The sequence below is a fragment of the Anopheles bellator genome, chromosome 1 (genome assembly GCF_943735745.2).
Source record: "Anopheles bellator chromosome 1, idAnoBellAS_SP24_06.2, whole genome shotgun sequence".
In the NCBI taxonomy this organism is placed as follows: domain Eukaryota; kingdom Metazoa; phylum Arthropoda; class Insecta; order Diptera; family Culicidae; genus Anopheles; species Anopheles bellator.
The window spans coordinates 48,608,386-48,621,447 of record NC_071285.1 but is presented as its reverse complement, the minus strand read 5'-3'; the positions used below and the strand labels follow the sequence as shown (position 1 = coordinate 48,621,447).

Below are 13,062 nucleotides of genomic sequence, written 5' to 3'. Positions count from 1 at the left end.
GCTTTCTGCTGCATTTTCATAAATATGTTGATGCATTGCCCACACCGTTGAGCGAAGCACTTATTCATCCATCTAATTACGGGATTTCAAAAAAGCATTTAGCTGTTTTTTCCCGATCCGCCCATCTGACCAAACCACTGACCATGCCCTCTATTCCTTGCTCCTTCGTACCGTACCACGCGTGTCCAGCCCGGACCGATGAAGCCATTTGCCATATTGCCGTTGCCGCACTGGTCCAGCATAAAATATAGTGCCAAAGGTCGTTAAAATATTTTCCCATCCACTCCCGTTCGTGTTGTCCGTGCCTCCATCTCCCCGCTGACCGATGGCCCCGGTGAGAGTGGTCGGAGGGTGCGTTTGATTCGGACACTTTGATGCCGGCCAAGGACCGGCGAAAGATTGAGATGTCCTGCCTGGGGCCTCGCAAAACGAGTGGCCCACGCCTGCGCGTCCTGGTTTGCATAAATGGTGTTTTGGCCGGTCCTCGGCCGGAGCGCGGTCAATTGCGTGCCGGTCTTCTTCGCCGGTCGGTGGTTTTTCGGTGAAAAGTAATTCAACACATGGCTGAATTTTTATGAGTTTCCACCACCAGCGGCACCGTCCGGCGCTGGTCCGATCGTACGGATGGTCGGCCGCCGGAAAATGCATTCGACCACCACGACCACCGAGGGTTCGTCGGCATGTCCTTCGCCGTCCGGCCAGTTGTGTGCCGCACGCATCATTGCGCCGTGTCCGCTGGGGGTTCCACCGTTGGTGATACGGACGGTGGCAGGCAGGCAGGCAGGCAGGGAGCGCAGCAAAAAAAAAACGGATCGTGAAACGTGTTAGTACGGTGGGGAATTAGATGTACCTTTTTATGACAACTTAATGGTATGCTGGCCGTGGGTTGCCGGGGAGCGAGCGAGAGAGAATTACAGCATCTCTCTGTCTCTCGCTCGCTAGGGTCACCGTCACGGCGATCAATCGGGCGCGGCGAACGCCGGCGATTCCCGGAGTTCCCCGGTCCGGATTAATAGGATTGGAAAATGTGACTAAAATGGACAATATTTTACCACAATTCCACAAACGGGCGCCGGGACAGGGCCGGGGACAGGGATTGAGCATGAAATTGCCGGGATGGACGGTGGCCATCAATTTACGATGGTAATTTCGACGGCGACGGAACCGAGGCTGACCAAGGAGGCTGACCCTTCGCGCGACCGCCGGGAGGATGCGGCGTCCTTCGTCCTTCGTTACAGCTGCCCGCGGTGCCGGCGATACGTGCCCATCACTTGTACGCCGCCGCCGGTGAATTTATAGAAATTTTATGATAATTCTAAAAACAAGCGGCTCAGTCCTTTTTTGCAAGGCTAATGAAAAGGCGTGCCTCGGGTTGGGCGGTCCAAAATCTTGGGTGTACACGAAAGTGTTGACGAGTTTTTTATTTCTTTCACGGTGAGTGGCGTATCGTTTTTATTAGAAGACACCTTCCGTCAAGTACCTTGTTACTCTCATTAGCCACAATCTGCGGTAATGTTCATTTCATAATAAGGCGACTTCTCGTGGAAAACTTTGAGCTATTCGGCAACAACACTTTGGCGGCCTTTTTTTCCATCGTAAAAATCAGTAGAAGTCAAGTCGAGTAAACTGTGAGAACTGTGGAACCAGACAGCTGGAAGCCCGGTCTTGGTATCGAATCTTTACAGCCAATGGATATCGTTTTATTATCCGTCGCCAAAGACTGGTTTCTTGGTTAACGGTTTTTAGTATTCCATTCCGAAGCCGAATAGTAGAGCTCAAAATTAAGTACTACTTGAGTTGATAATTACAAACTCATGTACTTTAACGCTTGTCTACAGATCTCGTCAAGTCTTAAAAACTAATAAATTATTGAAACGAAACAAACGTTGTTGGATGCGTCGTTGTTGAATGACGTAATCCACATCAAGGCTGGACGCGTGCCGTCTGTGCGTGCCTTCATTGGCATTGGCCCCAGACTGCCACCCAAGTTTTATTGATTCTATAAAGCGCGCGGTAATAAAGCCATAATGTGTGTGCATGTACACATACGGTTTGTTCGTACGGAACTGTAACCAGAAACACTTGTCCGTGAAACAAGTTGCAAACACCTCACAAGCGAGTGCTTGTAAATTTGTAACCTCAACGATTGTTGCTCTATGTACTACCCAAAGAAAGTTTACTTTAAAAGAAATTGCTTAATCTCCCTCTTTAATATATCCTGCGATAAGACGGCCATTCGCACCTGTGAGTCGATCTCATTCGGAGTGTCGCTTATCACATCGACAGCGACACCAAAATGGGTAATATTTCCCAAACCTTCCCCAAAATCTGTCCATGACGATCTGCGGGACGTATGTGTTCAAGGGCCCCCAGAAAAGTTGCCGGCCCAAGTGCACACTCCACTTTTTACGGCAGCCGGAAAATGACGGAAAAAGGTGTAATGGTGTCCCTCCGAGCACACCGAGGGCGTGGACGAGGCCGCCGCTTCCATCGGCTATCGCTCATCTGAAGTACATCGACCGAAACTGTTCGGTCACCGGCGCAGGACATCTGCAGGGCCACCTGCAGATCTCGGCCCTGTCCATGGCCGATCGGTGTGGCCTGGCCCCCGAGTGTGATAAATTAAAAACCTGCCAAACACAAATCAAGAGTACGCCCCGGCCGGCGGCCGGGAAGCAACCGAAGAGACCACTCCGACGACGGGGTCACACTATCACGGGCCCGGGCTTTCATTTGCTGGTGCTGCGGCACCGGAACCAGGAAGTACTTTGGTCTGTCACCCCGGCAAACTTCGGATTGGCAACCAGCACGAGACATAATATATGATATTTTGGGTTTTCTTTTGCCCGTGCTCAAACGTGTTAAATATTGTTACATCACAGCTTACAACTACGGACCGTCCCACTCGGGACTCGGGACACTTTGACCCGGTCGGTCGGTCGCAAGCAACAGCAAGCAACTCAGCAGCGGAGCACAGCATCGGTCTCGGTAATATCGGGTGTGATTAATGATTCTGCACAATTCACCACTCTCTGCTCTCTCGCTCTCTCTCTCTCTCTCCAGGGGGATCACTCATTCACGAGTCGTGAGCCGTGTTACGTACTTACGGCAGCGTGACTCCGTGTCTCGGCTCCCGGAAGCGAGGACGCGCCGCGTTTGGATTGTGTTTATTAAAAATTATACATGATTAATAGTGCCGAGCGCTGGCAGCGGGAAGTTTTCCATACGCAGGGCCCCGGATTCAGCCATCCATCTCGGTGCTCAACTAAATACCTACTTCTGCGCGGTCCTCGCATAAAAGGTCCTTTTTTCCACGGCTGCCATATTACGCGGCGCTGCGACGTCGTTCACTACCGCCACTGATTACGGACTATCGCGCTCGGTGCGCTGCCCTAGTGCTGCTGCTTGATTCCTAGTCCTGCGCTGAGTCCAGCAGAGCGTCCACCCCACACTGAGATGTGTATCCCTTTGGCTGCGCTCCGCGAATGATACGATATTTCCGGAAAAGCACTTCCGGAAGCGTCACACAATGCGCTGTGATACATTTTTTTCCCCTCTCTCGCGGCCGCGACGAACCAATAGAGACCTCGGGCTACCCGCGCTCGCCCCTGCGAACGGCGAAGGAAGTAATGGATCTTGATCTTGATGTTCCCCGGCCATATGTGGGGCAGGCATCCCCAAGAGTCTGGGCCACATGATGGGCGCCACATTTCCACCGCCGTTGTTTGCGGGCTTTTGATTGATGTCCCTTTTTTGAGTCCTCAGGATGCCCCTGTGTGTCGGAAGAAAACCCTTCCCTCGATAATTCGATGCGCCCTCGATCGCTCGGTGGTGGCCCAGAGGGGGTGGCCGGTATGTTGCATGCCCGATGGGGGGGAGAGTTTTGAGTCATCCATAAAGTGTCACCCGCGATCCGTGGGAGGTTCCGACGCGTAATGCTTGCGCCACGCCAACGGGCAGCGGGCAAATGACGGGCAAGTTTACTTCCGGCACTTCTACTGCTTCTTCTTCTTCTTTCGCTGAGAGCACCGGAGGCCGTGGGTCGGAGATTATAAATGGCAATAAAATCTAATCCCGAACGGAGTGGCCCGTGCATTGTGTCCGCTCCGGGAGATGTGTGACAGATTTTCCCGTTCCCGTGTGAATGCAGTCAGTCAGGAGCACCGAAGCGTCTGAGCAATTCCGTTGAGTGGAGTAACTGAGCTGAGCGGCGGTTTCTAGCACTCGGTAGTGCAAGTAATCCAATACAGGGTCCTAGGGAAACCTAGCGACTCTTCAAGCACTAGTTTTGTGTACGAACAGTTCGAATGGCCGCGAAATGGTTGACTTTAATCACGTCAGGCTAACTTTAGGTTTTCCTCCGAGGTTCAAATTCGAAGAAGTTGGGACAGTTTGGCCATTCATCAGTGTTATGTCTAGAAGGTGCAACCAAGCTTATCATTAGTTTGACTTTGTGGAAACTCCTCTTAAATTTCGATGTTTCGAAGAATGTTCGATGTTCGCTAACTGAATTTCAATTCCGATTTAGCTAATATGTTTGTAATTGCTACTTAAGCCTAATCAATAGTTTAACGCTATATTTTAAGCTTTTTATTAAAGATATGCGCTCAAATAAATAAAGAATATATATAGGGAACTACTGAAAAGTAGAAAAAGAATTAAATAAAAATAAAACAAAATAAAATAAAATTAGAGATAAAGTAGGGCTTGGATTATCTGATGAAAACATTAATAGAATGAATCGGATGAAAATATTTTCAGTGAATAAGTAAAATGACGAAACTCTACGATGATGCAAAACTAAATATGATTACAGTGTTAACGTGTTTGGTATTGTTCCGATAAAATAAGGACGATTTAGCCACGTTTTTGATTTAAAAAAAAAATTGAACGAAATAAAGTTTGCTAACAAAGCATAAACTTCCCGTGTTTAAGGAACTTAAACACAAATAATAATTGCTCATACTATTGATTAACAATTCTTACTAAACTAAGGCTATAAATATTTTAGAAGGTTGTTTCGTGCTTTTGTTTGATATTTTCCTTTGACTTTCACGCGAAATAATAACAGAGAAATTGATTAAAGCCTAATGAAAGTCAGCAGAAAATGGCTTTTAATTTGAGTTTGTGAGCTATGTTAAATTAAAAGAGGCAAACAGCGTTCTTATTATTTTGGACTGAAAAAGCCTGCATCTGAAGCGTGGCAGAAAGTCTGCTGCAGGACGCTATTCTGAAAGAAGTTGATTGAATCCAAAATCATTGCAGCGATCATTCGAAACAATGTCAAGGTAAACCGGTAAGAGTCATTTCTAATTGGGGCGGACGCTTCACTGGAGTTTAATTCGGACAAGCTTTAACTTTCGACAATCGGCCGAAGCGTTTTATGTAAATGTGTGCGGAACGATTGTCCGCACCACAATCTGGGGCCACTCTTCGGGGGAGCGGATCATTTTTCAAATGCACACCCAAAGCGAAGGTGATTTGAGGCGAACGTCGATCGATCGAGCCGGGCCGGAGGTGGTTTGACACAAAGGTGTTGTTTAATGTTTTCCACCGGCAACCGGAATGACGGTGGGCCCGAACCCGGAAGTGGGCCCATTCGCCGGTCGTCCTCGGCTCGGAAGCCGTTCGAAGCGGCTGTGCGGGGTGCGGAGGTGCGTGCAAATTTATGTAAATGTAACCAATTGCGTCTGAATGCGTAATTTAATCTGGCATCCCGGAGCGTGCATGTGGATGTGTTTTAAAAGAGAGAGAGACACAACGGGCCACCGAACGAGGTTAAAGGGCGCCGGGTGCACGACAGGACCTCTCTCGATGAGTTCGAAAACGGGCAAATGAAGAGGGTGAATTCATTTAGTGCGGTGACAATCGACCACCGAGCGGCAGATTTTGGGGATGGCCACTCGGCAGGAAGATGCATGGCCCCGCCGATGCCAATTGAAACCCGATCCTGCCCGATCGGGCTCCCCGTGTCGCGATTCGTCGCAAGTTGGTTGGTTGGTTTTCATCAAAAATATTTGACGGAACTGTTTCAGCTCGGCCCCTACGACACAGGTATCGGCATTGTTTTAACGCCCCTTCGGATCATTCAGACCTTCGGCAATCGCCCGGCAATGGACAAGCCAAACAGAACGCGCACGATGTGCAATGTAATGGCAAACACGCTCCCCATCTGGTCTGGGTGCACGGGGCGGTGACGTCACCGAGTGCGAGCAAACATCGCACCCCGACAAATGGGACATGTAGCCACTTGAGTGGACCCCATCGGAACTGATGATGTTTGCTTTGCGAGCCGCACACTACAACGGGCGACCTATAAAACCGGCCGGAGCGAAGATTCCTATCAGTTCCGATACTCTCCGCCGGTCTGCGTATCCAATCCAGTTCCCAGCCTGACGATCTGACGATGGTTCTCGGTGGGTATTAATTTCTACCGTTTATACTTTTGTCCCTCGGCCCACCAGTAACCTTGACCATCTCGCCCCAGCAGTGTTGGGCTTCAGCCTACTGGCCACGCTGCTGGCCAGCTCGGCCGACACCGTTCTGGAGTGTCCGGCCGACTCGGTGACCCCCGGTACGGTGCATTTGGCCCACCCGACGGACTGTCAACGGTACTTCACGTGCGTCGGAGCACGGAAGCTTGAGCAGCGCTGCCCGGCCGGGTTCGAGTGGAACGTGCTCGAGTCGTCCTGTGACCGGCCGGAGTTGGCCAAGTGTTCCTCGGCTGGCGGTCCTCGGCTGGCGAAGGATCGGCGACCGGGTGGCGATCTGGTCAGCAAGTGTCCGGCCCAGTTAACCCGCTGCCCACTGGACGCGGACCCGGCGAAGGAGGTGATCTTCTTGCCGCACCGGGACTGCCGCAAGTTCTACGCCTGCGTCTCGACGGTGCCGACGGAGTTGAGTTGCCCGAAGCGGCTGTACTGGAATCAGGAGTCTTGTCGGTGCGAATACGAACGGCCGGACGGGAAGGAGTGTGACCAGGACGGTGGGGGTCGCGTTCGGGTGCGCCGATCGGACGATGACGGTACCACAACGACCGAGACACCGCTTCAGTCGGGTGCCAACCTTCGATCCTTTTCTTCCGTGGCGATCCTACTCGGAACGCTGCTGTTAAATCTGGATTTCTGAGAGCGACCGCATGGAACTTCTCCAAGTGCTTTGCACGAATTTACGGAAGACCTTGAGTTGGAGGTGTGATCAGAAAAAAAGGACTGTAATTTGATATAGAATAAAAAAAAACGGGTGTTAATGTAAGAAGCAGCTTTCTAAAACACGAACAAACCTTCGATAAGTCATGTCCAATAGTCCGCGTGGCCCAAATGGGCTTAATTTTTACGCCGCCTAACGCAAGCACGTATCCCAACATTCTTAATGGTCCACCTTCGGGCACGAATTTTTACGGTACGGTCAGGTTTTTTGCTCGGCTCCCACGGTGATCCGGAAGAAACTGGGCCAACTGTCCGGCTGTAAGGCCGCGCCATGTAAGCAAAACATTCCGCTGCGCCGCGACAACAAAAAGTAAACACAAGTTAACACGCCAATTGAGAGACTCGCTGTTGTTGATAAATAAATGCCAGGCATTGTTGGGTTGCTATCTTAATGGTCGGCCACGCGAAAGTATGTCACTTGGCGCTGGGTTGTATACGCAGATTGAACCGCGGGCCGTTACAATGTCGAACGTGAAGGTTTAGACTAGGCTCAGGTGGAGAGACACAACAGCGGGAGAATAATCAGGAAGGGCTCCAGAGGCTGAAATGGACTTTAGAATCAGTCCACCGGCCCCGGTATCGACAAGTGCGGTCCATCGTGGGACCATTCGGAATGTTTTGGATCGAGAAGGCACGTCCACCGGTCCGTACGCCGCGAGACCTGCCGACAGTGAGAGTGATAAGGCGTCCACGGTACCGCCACCAGTTCGTGTCTGTCCAGCGGTCAGAACTGGGCGTGTGGCCACCTAGGGCTAGTGGTGCGTGAGGGTGGGGCGACATATAAAACGATGGCTCCCCTCGGGACGGGATAGCATTTCAGTTCCACACACCCGAGACGTCGCTTCAACCAAACAAAACACACGAAGGAAGGACACAAGGACAAGAGCCCGGACACCTGAGTCGAACGAGGTGCCGATCCCTTCAATCAAGTCCTACAAGTGCGCTGATCTCGGAGCCATGCAGTGGAAGATGCAAGTCGTGATCCTTCTGGCGGCAACGATCACGTTGTCGGTGGCTGCTCCGCGGCGTGTCCATACCGGAGTGAGTCCGGGGCCGAAGACGACACCGAGCCCTACGACGGCCGAAGCAGCTGACGAGGAGTCAGAAGTCACCGTAGACGACCGAGAGACGCACGCGGACGAAGAAACGAAGGCTGCCGACGACTTGGACACCGTGGCCGGCGACAAGGATGAAGCGGAGCCTGTTGCCGTCGCACAGCCCGAGCCAGAAGCGGACGCAGTGTCCGCCGAGCCGGCACAAGAGGAAGACGACGAGACCGTGGTCGAGGAAGTGAAAACCACGTCCTCGCGCCCGGAAGTGCGAGTGAAGGCAACGAAAGTGAAGCAAAACGCGGTGCCCAAGATGGTGGCCGAAAAGGATGACCACGAGATGGTCGAGACGGAGAAAACGGGGGAGAGTGAACCGAAGGGGGCGGTGCTCGCCCAGATGCGGGCGGTGGAAGAGAAGGAGGAAAAACAGGACCCGGAGGCGGTCACCTCGAGCGCTGAGGCGGACGAAGCGGTGCGGGACGGGAAATCGGTTCCGGAAGACATGAAGGCCATTTTGGGACTGTTGAAATCGCTCTGCCAGAAGGTGGCCGCTTTCGTGGGGCAACCGGTGTCCGGTGAGCAACAAGGTCTGTCGAAGCAGTAATAGCCCCTGCCATTCCCACTCCCTGCCTTTCCTGAGCATCCTCAATCCCTCGTCCGTATAAATCCGCTCCGAGCTCCGTTCCTCGCAGTCCTTAGCGGTAACGGTCCCCAGAAGTCTCTAGTCGTTAAGTAGCCACTGCGGAGTTGGGTTCCCATTGAGTTTGGGCCTTAGGCGGACAAACGAATGCTAATAAAGATACTGTCCGCTGAATCCGAGCCGGAGCTGGCGGTTAGGACAGAAAAATTTAAAACACTTTTTCCACGACGGCTCTGGGGCTCGCTCGGTGCAACACGTTCCGGCTCGGGTTGCATAAGATTCGGTTATGAAATCGGACCAACAAGCATTATGTGCACCGCCGGTGGTTCCCGCGAAGGGCGCATAGTCACGTTCGACACACGGCTGCCGTGCAGAGCCGTGCGGTAAACACGTCGCACATCGCACAGTTTTATCGCCTAGATTCCGGATCACTAAAGCAGATCCCAAGAGCACCGAAACAAGGGCTAGGTTCCAATCTATATTAAAGATGCCACTTTCGCGCGGGTCGGCACAACTGTTCGTAATTGGCAGCCAGTTGCGCCGCTAATCGTTCCCCGAAATCCCGAGTCCGGGCGATTTGGCCCCTCATCAGCGCCAACAGGCGCCTTCAAGAATCAACAACACTCCGAGCGAACGGCGCGAACGAAGACGAAAAGCAGACCCACCGGTCGGCACGTGGCACAGCCCAATTAGTCACCCGTATCGACGGGCCAGGGCCGGCCCGAAACCGCAACCATTAAATCAAACCACCGTAATCGACTCCGAAGCGACGAACTTCTTTATCGCGCCTTCCGCGTGTCTCTGAAGGCGCAGGAATCGCGCGAAAGCCCGCGGGTTCGGGTTCACGCCACATAAAATTCCCATCGCCAAGCGGTGGCGCATCCTTACGGGTGAGTTGCCGCCAGGGCGGGAAATCCATTCGAAATAATTGTTTCCACAAATAATCCTTCGCCTCCGTCTGTTTCCCGCTGGATGCGGTGGCGTCTCCCCGATGCGTACCCGGTGTCTCCCTTTCGGAAAGATTATTCTTAAATTTTAACTGGCCAAAGGTAAACAGTTAAGTACGAAACTTAAGCAATAAACCGAAGGCAGAAAGTCGAACGAAAGAAGGGAGGCAACATTTGCATTGTTACGTAACACGGGTAATGGAAGACCGTAAAGAGGCTCGTTGGGAAACGGACCAAGCACCCGGCTGGTGGTGATGAAATCGTAGAACTCGTCGGGGACACGTGTCGACCGCCGAAAATCGACAGACGGCCACAGCTGAGCGCGAACCGGTCCGAAACATAAGCATGAACGAAACAGTTAACGAAAAGAGAGAGATAGAAATAGAGAAAGGGTGAGAGAGAGAGAAAGAGAGAGAGAAAGAGAGAGAAGTGCAAACAGATCATCAAATGTAGCAAACAAACGAACGCACTATGGGGAAAAGGCGGTCACAAACCAACTTTAAAAAGTGAGGATTTTAATCATATTTTTCTAAAATAGATAAGTTATCTATGACGAAGTTTTAACCATCTGCGTTTCGTAGATTCCGAGAATTTATCTGTCAAAGTCGAAAGAGTGATAAAAATTCCTCTTTAAAACCAACTTTTACAGTTCTGCATCGGAAATGTACTCACTAATATTAAACATCATTCGGAAGGGAATGAATCCTTCTACGATATGAAAAAAACAAATATTTGGCATGTTCGGTATTGTTGGTAAACTTTTTTGGGAAATAGGCATTATAATTAAAACTTAGGCAATCTGAAATTATTTCTAGTAAGTTTGCTTTCGTCTCGATCCGTCCGTATCTGCTAGGCTTATTTAAAGACAACGCTTGCTGGTGCACAAGGAGAGACGATGTACTCTATGAAATGGCCATACAAAATATATTGCCTTTATAAACTTTATGCTTTTTCTATTATTTTGGTAAACTAGGTGAAATGTCTATCTTGTATTTGATCAACCAAACGTACAATGTTTGTACAATTTTTATTCCTTTCCCATGTGCATTATGGGTAACTAAATGGATAACTAATCAGTATTCTATTAAACGCTTAAATTTTGGTTCATGGGCTGAATACTTCGAATGGTAAATAATAATTGCGTCGAAATTCTTACAAACTACTAAATTTCGCACTAAAAAATTCCGTATCAGTGTGTAGCAAAAGTTTGTGAGTTTTTAAATAATGCTATCGAACAACGATAAATCATCATCATGTAATGCGATAATAATAATAATAGGTTACTAATCATACCTGAACGCGTGTATTACCCTCTAAGCGTTGAATTTAATCAAAACACATGCCAAGAAAACCAAAACGTTGAAAAAAATCTGCAGATTCTGAGGATATCAAGGAGTAAGATATCAACACACATACACACAGGACAGGCCAGCAGTCAGCGGGCCAGACGAGAACAGGTTGCCAAATACATATTTATGAGCGGAAGGCCGTGTCCGGGCGCCAGAGTGAGACGGAGCGCCCCGGTCTCGGGAGGAAAGGAATCAGTGAAGCAGAAAGCATAAACCACACTCTGCGTGTGGCTGTGTTGGTGTCTCCCTCAGCTGGAGGGGAAAATCGGCCCGAACGCAACAATCGACCCGATCGGCTCTGGTGGTCCGAGCGGCCACACAAACACGCACACAGCCCGGTGGCTATCATTTGTTGCGTGTGGCGCTTCTGGGAATCGGTTCGCGCGAAGCGTGTTCAGCTCGGGCACTACCTGTAGGACTCGCGCCGAGTTTTCCGGTCGTCCGGAAAACTTGCATGCAACTCGCGCGAACCCGAAGCGCGAACCCGAAGCCCCGGCCCGAACCGGGCCCGACGACGGACCGGGCCCGACAGGACGATTTCATAAAGTCAACCGTACGGCGCGCCGGCTGATTCAAACGCCCTCGACGGTTCGTGCAGTGCGGTTGTCGACGTGCCGACGTGTACTTTTTTCTCTCTGTCGTATCACTCTTGTATCAATTCCTTCCTGTTTTTTGCGTACATCTCGACTTCTGCCTCACTCTGCGACCCCTTCTCTCCCTCCCTCCGTCGCCTATCACCTTCGCGGAGTGCCCGAGCCGGAAGCGGTTCCGTCGGCCTGTTCCGTCTTTCTCGGCCACACAGACTGAAGTTTCCGTTTTTTGATTCCGTTTGCCGAGCCGAGCCAGTGTGTGATCCGTTTCCGTGTTTGTTCCGTGTGTCATCTGTGATCGGTCCTCTCAGCTTCAAGAACCGCTCGAGTGCCGGGCAGTGGGTATCGGTCGAGTGCTCGGTTCCGGTCGTGGCCATTTGGGATTTGCTCGATAGTGTGGATATCGAGTCCTCTGGCAGGTGTCGCGTGCGAGTGTGTGTTTGCACCATGGCCCCACGGTGGCCGTAAGTGACGTACCGACCGGGAACTGCATCGAGAAGGACTCTAGAGGCCGGCCTGCGGTCCTCGTATTGCGTGGTCGCCCCCCCACCCTTGTGTCGTCACTAGAATCCACGGCTCCGCAAAACACACGACTCGATGTCGTGTCTCGGCCTCCGACGGAGTTCCGGAGGATTGCGGTACCGGCGGCCGTCGGCATCGCTGCTACCGATGCACGCGCCCCGCAGCCACGGTCAGCCTCGGGAGGACCAAGGGCCATGAACGTAACGGCCGCCCTGGCCCCACCAGCACCTGGATAACTTTCATCGTCTATCGCCGGTCGTCCTCACTTCCTCACTCTGCTGTCATCTCTTCAAGTGATCCTATCCTTCACGCGACGCCAGGTCTTGGGAGTGACGACGGCAGAAGCAGTCGCCGAGCCGCAGACCAACGCGCGTCCCTCGTCTCTAGCTCAGGACGACCGATTTCGATGAACTCTCTTGTGCTACTACCACTACGACTACTAATACTACTACTACCACTGCTCTGTCCGCTAAGCTGGCCAACCGAACGCCACAACAGTCTCTGTTCACTATCACTCGCTCGGTGCTAACGAGCCCCATCTGACAGCGGAACCTAGCAACTCTGGCTAGGGAAGAAATAAATAAAAAAAAAACCACGCACGCACGTAGAGAAGGGGCCATCCGCCCCCGCTGGAACCAGAAGCAATAGCAGTATAAGCAATAAAACGCCATAAAGCAATAGCAACCGCCAACATATTCGCCGGTTGCCAGCGGATTCGGCGCCTAAATCTATGCAACACGCCGGGCTCCCCACGATG

At 51.5% G+C, this 13,062-nt stretch overlaps 1 protein-coding gene across 1 annotated transcript; it reads left to right on the top strand.

Moving 5' to 3' along the window:
* Positions 1-6,357: 6,357 nt before the first annotated feature.
* On the top strand, positions 6,358-7,376 carry LOC131216133 (peritrophin-1-like). The gene is made up of 2 exons (XM_058210547.1): positions 6,358-6,416; positions 6,491-7,376. Exons 1-2 carry the CDS (start codon positions 6,407-6,409, stop codon positions 7,126-7,128), a joined length of 648 nt encoding a protein of 215 aa, XP_058066530.1. The 5' UTR covers positions 6,358-6,406; the 3' UTR covers positions 7,129-7,376.
* Positions 7,377-13,062: the final 5,686 nt, after the last annotated feature.